This window comes from Pinus tabuliformis, chromosome 1_1 (assembly GCF_031772625.1).
Source record: "Pinus tabuliformis cultivar Carrire ecotype Pingquan chromosome 1_1, CPIR1, whole genome shotgun sequence".
Taxonomy (NCBI): domain Eukaryota; kingdom Viridiplantae; phylum Streptophyta; class Pinopsida; order Pinales; family Pinaceae; genus Pinus; species Pinus tabuliformis.
In genome coordinates, this window is record NC_142297.1 from 537250324 (window position 1) to 537255997 (window position 5674).

The 5674-nt window shown below is 46.8% G+C and overlaps 1 protein-coding gene across 1 annotated transcript; it reads left to right on the top strand.

The window, feature by feature from the left end:
• Nucleotides 1-3589: 3589 nt before the first annotated feature.
• On the top strand, nt 3590-5368 carry LOC149214171 (uncharacterized). The gene is made up of 3 exons (XM_089390865.1): nt 3590-4014; nt 4108-4170; nt 4278-5368. Exons 1-3 carry the CDS (start codon nt 3820-3822, stop codon nt 4698-4700), a joined length of 681 nt encoding a protein of 226 aa, XP_089246991.1. The 5' UTR covers nt 3590-3819; the 3' UTR covers nt 4701-5368.
• The last annotated feature ends 306 nt before the right edge of the window (nt 5369-5674 follow it).

A 5674-nucleotide genomic window follows, 5' to 3' on the forward strand; every position in this document is an offset into this window, starting at 1 on the left:
CCCGCCGTGCAGACTTACCCGCCCGCGTGCAGAAGTGCGCCCGCCCGCGCCCACCGTGCACGGGTCGCTCGCCCGGATTGCCTGCCCGTCGTGTATGGGTCGCCCATGTTGTCGAACCATACCGCAACCTCACAACGGTGCTGCCCACTACGTTGCTTTGTTGCTCGGTTGTCCGCCCATCCGCCGCCTTGGTGACCGCACCTCAGCTTCGGCTCATCGTCCAAGTGTTGGAAGTTCGCCCACCGTCATGTCAAAACGCGCCCATCGTCATGCACGGGGCGCTCGCGCCATCGTGCACGCCTGCCCGAGACCCGAGGGCGTCACACTCTCCTCCACCTGAAGACGTTGTCGTCCTCGACAACATCTCATCTCGGTAGCTCTCTACCAAGATCAACATCAACGGGAAGTCATCTCGATCACCATATGTCGTCCTCATGTGAGCTGCTGCCATGATACTCCAACAAATGATAACACATCTCTGTACATGCCGGCCTCCATGTCTGAACTAGTTGGGTAGCTAATCCAACCGTCACGTCCAAACCATGAGAATGTACATCCTCATGCCACCATCAGTTGTTCCTCAAAGCATCCTGCCACATCCTCGACTCATCAAGAATCAGCTCCCATAATCCATGCTCAGGTCCATGAAACTCCATCCATCTCATCTGCAACATGCTGTCCACGAAGTGTTGGTGTCAATGTGCTAAGTCTGCCATATTTATCCCAACATCATCATCATCATTGTGACCCCATCACCTCAAAGTGTCTCAATGATCCTCCACATCAAGTCACTCTTCCAAGCCATGCCCATACACGTACTTTGGAAGTATGCATCCCATACTGCATCAAAGTCACCTGACCTCAGCTCCTCAATGTATCAGACCTCTAAGTCACCATATATGATGTCCCAAAAGTCACAACGATCTCATGTCATCATGAACTCCTCCACCAAAGGTCCACCAAGACTTCCTCTTGGTCTCGGCCATGAGAAGTCCATCTAAGCATCATCCAAGTAATCAATCTTCGGTTTTAGTGAACTCGGTCACCAACCATATCGCCATGTCATCACGAGTCCCTTCTCCATAGCTCCTTCATCAAAGGTTCGGCCATGAGAAGTCCACCCAAGGGTGTGCCCTTCAACCAGTCCATGAGTCATGCCGGGCCCTTAGCCATGTGGCTAAAGCATGACCCAAATCATCCACAACGATCATCAAGTTCCACCCTTGTCTGGGGGTCTTGCACCTTCCATCTCAAGGTAGCAAGCATCCTCAACAAGTCCTTCAGCAAGTAACGATCCTTGCTTCTCCATACAAGGCTCCATCATGAACATCCATGGTAAAATGTCTCCATGCTTAGACAAGCTGATCTTGCCCTCTTCTACACATGAACCATCTACCAAATGACCAAATGAAACACATGTACCAATACTTACTTCATCCATATGAGGCTCCTCCACATGAGTGACCTCACTCATCAATGTCGATAAGCTGCACGATCCTGGTTCAACTTGAACACCTTCAAGTTCTGCCTCCATCGAGTCTTCATCATCATAGAAGGGGACAACAACAGCTTTGCTGCCCTCCAAGAAATCTCGTCCAAGTATCATGTCGAAGCCCTCCAACTTCATCACTATGAAGTCTAACCGACCTCTCCATCCTTCTACCTGTATAGATACATCGGGTACCAAATCGACCATCTTAGCGCTAGAGTCCACTGCCCTCATAATAGATGTCAGCCTCGTCTCTTCCGCTAACCATGTAGTCATAAAGCTATGTGCGACATTCATGTCTATCAAGGCTTGAACGGTTTTACCATAAACCATCAAGTCTATGTAGCCCAAACTGTCCTCCATAACCTTCATCACGAGCAACCCTGCTCACTGAACTCTGATATGCTTCAACACCAGCTCGCTGACCGAGCTCTGATACCACCTGTCACGCCCCCAATCTTTTTTTCTTTTATTGGGCGGGGTGCGGCACCACCGAACGCTCACTTTTAACCAAGTGCACGTTTATGGACTACGCCTTAACCAATATCAACAACTTTAAACCGATATAAATATATCTTCACTTATTACCATAAGCATAAATCTTCTTCAAACTTCACAAACCATTCTTAACATTATCATATACAATTAAACCGAGAGACAATTGTAACATAACCGAGAAGAATGGGAGGGGCAACTCCCAGAAAGTCTGCCCAAATATTCAATATATTATAAACCGTCAATAATACATCAATACACAAGTGTGCCGGGCAAAGTCCTCGGCCAACACTTAAATTCTTTTACAATATTGTAACAAGGCAAGAGAGCCTTAACTGAACACCAATATGCACCTTTGTACAGAAGTGAGTCCCCACACGGGCCACCCAAAATACTCGTACAATAATGCGCAATACCGTATGCCAATTCCTGCTCCAAACCGTGTTCAAGCTTCCCCAATTCCTGCTCCAAACCGTGTTCAAGCTTCCCCAACCGAAACCTTGTTCCACACAAGTCAACCTAAAATGTGCGAAGACCTCCTTCACCTTATCCACATAAGACATGCGCATTCGCAAGTGAACCTTCGCACTTTCCTTTTATCTTATGCGAAGGAATGTTGAGCGAAAGTCCATGAGTGAAATGAGCTCACCCTTCAGTCATATATACGATTTCTTCCACATTATTAAAGGGGGTTGCTTATTCATGGCCGACCACCCTTTAATACATGTAAAGCCCATGTATATGTTTATTTACATTATTTTAATCTTATTTAATTCTTATTTAATTCCACATATATTTATATGTGTTTTCTCCATATAACATGCGTCTTTCTTGTATTTTAAGGGGTGTGCTTCCTCACGGCTGCCCCATTATTACATAAAAGCCCACATATTATATTTTATTAACTCCACATATGCGTACAGCCTCCTTATGATGTGCTTTACATGTGCCAATATATATGCTTGACACTTGGCCACATTCTGGCCTAAGTGTCTCCGCCATATACTTTCGTCGCACTGTTTTGTCGCATCATAACCGGCCTGTGTCAAACTGCGCCCGCCCGCGCCCGCCGTGCAGACTTACCCGCCCGCGTGCAGAACTGTGCCCGCCCGCGCCCGCCGTGCAGACTTACCCGCCCGCGTGCAGAACTGTGCCCGCCCGCGCCCGCCGTGCAGACTTACCCGCCCGCGTGCAGAACTGTGCCCGCCCGCACCTGCCATGCAGACTTACCCGCCCGCGTGCAGAACTGTGCCCGCCCGTGCCCGCCATGCAGACTTACCCGCCCGCGTGCAAAAGTGCGCCCGCCCGCGCCCGCCGTGCACGGGTCGCTCGCCCGGGTTGCCTGCCCGTCGTGTACGGGTCGCCCATGTTGTCGAACCATACCGCAACCTTACAACGGTGCTGCTCACTACGTTGCTTTGTTGCTCGGTTGTCCGCCCATCTGCCGCCTTGATGACCCACCTCAGCTTCGGCTCATCGTCCAAGTGTTGGAAGTTCGCCCACCGTCGTGTAAAAACGCGCCCATCGTCGTGCAGGGGGCGCTCGCACCATCGTGCACGCCTGCCCGAGACCCGAGGGCGTCACAATTCTGCTGCCATGGCTGCCACTCCCAGGAAGCCAGTGAGTGTGCCCTTTCACAACAACTATGTCGCCAGCTGGGTCTCAGATCACATCAAACAATTCCATGGCGGTTGAAAGACCGAGCTTCTCCTCTAGCTCTTGCCGTTTCCGGACACAGCCACAGAAATTTTCGAACAATCACCGGCAGGCTATAACTACCAAGTTTCCAGACACAGCCACAGCAATTTTTGAACAATCACTGAATCGTTGGAAAAATGGCATTAGCAGCAGCAGACATTATGCATTCTGAACAATGTGTAAGGGTTTCATTTTCGATATTCAAACCCCAGGAAGGTTGCAACGTTGATGATGTTGTGGCTCAGATGGTGGCTGCGGCCGCCTCCATTGAGAAGTGTAGTAGCAGATCGGATATTAGCATCTACATCCTCAGAAGTATCAGCAAGAATTGGGTATGTTTTGTTTCTTTATTATCTCAACTACATTTGCTTTCTCTTGTCACACAACAATATTTGATGGGATTTTACTAAATTTCTTGATCGCAGGCTGCTGCTGTTGCTGAGAAAAGGGGCCAGGAAGATGGAAATCCTTGGTTAAATCTTACAGAGGTAACCTGGGCATTCCTCAAACAGAACAATATTGCAGTTCATTTCCATCTTCTGTGTTCTTTCTATTCAAATCTATTTATTTCATGGATTGATAATTTGTGTTGCAGGCTGCGGCATTCACAAAGGGATTTTCCTCGGCTGTTCGAATGGTGGACTCAGGGTGGTTTGAAATGAACTGCGAAGAGACCAAATTGGGGTTGCCAGCGTTCGGGCAAAAGCGTGTAGGAGACGTTGTTGGTGTGCGAAGGATCTACTCGGGAGGTAAAAATCATGACAAATTATCTTACTGTTGTCTCGCTTTATTGAAGTCTTACTTCACAAAGAGCAACGGTTTGCATTCCTATACATTCTATGATTCCATGGACGGTAAGCGTATAATTGGACTGGGGAAGTGGGAAAGTGTAGATGCTGCGTGTTCTGCGTTGAGTAAGGCAAATGGCTGCTCTGCAGAAGCATTTTGGAAGAGTTTAGGAGCCAAGAAGCTCAAGTATGATGTCTGCCGAGTTGTGTATGCTTCAAGGAAATATTGAGGAGATCTGTTTGATTCTTCTCACAGCTGTTCTCACTTGATTTCGTTATGAGGGATTTCATGTTCGTGGGCAGTCTCATTTTTGTGACTGGCAAGGAGTTTTTGGACTCTGCATCGGATCAGTTCTCGGATGAGATGGACTCCATATCCAAAACTTCAAAGTTCCATTTCACATCGACCAAGTTCCACCTGACCTTGCATCGGCCAGAGTGAAATATTCTTCATTGCAGGAAGGAAACAAGAATGTTATTTGGGATCCACATCATAATAGCAGCAGCAAAACTGTTCTCAGAACTAATGGCCTGCTTTTCAGTGAAGGAGCTGTATCTGAGATGTTGATCTCAAAGTTTTGTTGTTCACTATTAGTGAGTGTTTCTCGAATAGTTCTTGATCCACTCTTCGCCTCTGCCTCTATTGCATCATGCCTTACTTCATATATCAGTCGAGTCAGGTGCGAAAAGAGCAGAGCGAGGTTCCCTGCATTCGGGCATTCAGACAAGGTTGTTTAGACTTCGAATTCAGACAAGGTTGTTTAGACTTCTAATGTAACATGCAGAAAACAAATAGGTTGTCTATCTCCATATGGATTTTCTCTTACAAAGATTTATGTGATGAGAATGGGGTTAATTGAATTGTGATGAGTTTTTGTTTACAATGATTTTATGTGATGAGAAGATAGTTAATTGAAACTGTGATGAAAATTTTCGTCGAATAGTGGTATCCTATATAAGTCCTTGGTTTTGTGTTTACAATGATGTGGCATGATGATTTATGACTTTTTCAATATTCAGTAAAGCACACAGGAATTAGAGGAAAAGAGGTAGAACCTATTTTTCACCTGGCCATGACCTTAAATTGTTATTGGGTCACTGTCAGATCTTGTTACATTCACTAGGTTGATCATGTTGCATTCACTGGGTTGATTCAGAAGGAAGGAATTCCAGATTTTTGAATATTGAAAAAGAGTGTTGCATT

What these genes read in the sequence shown, in the direction of transcription:
- LOC149214171 (XM_089390865.1), top strand. Translation starts at nt 3,820, where the DNA reads ATGGCATTAGCAGCAGCAGACATTATGCATTCTGAACAATGTGTAAGG. An exon ending in GAAGTATCAGCAAGAATTGG is followed by an intron (nt 4,015 to 4,107) that starts GTATGTTTTGTT and finishes TCTTGATCGCAG; the next exon opens with GCTGCTGCTGTTGCTGAGAA. An exon ending in CTTGGTTAAATCTTACAGAG is followed by an intron (nt 4,171 to 4,277) that starts GTAACCTGGGCA and finishes TTTGTGTTGCAG; the next exon opens with GCTGCGGCATTCACAAAGGG.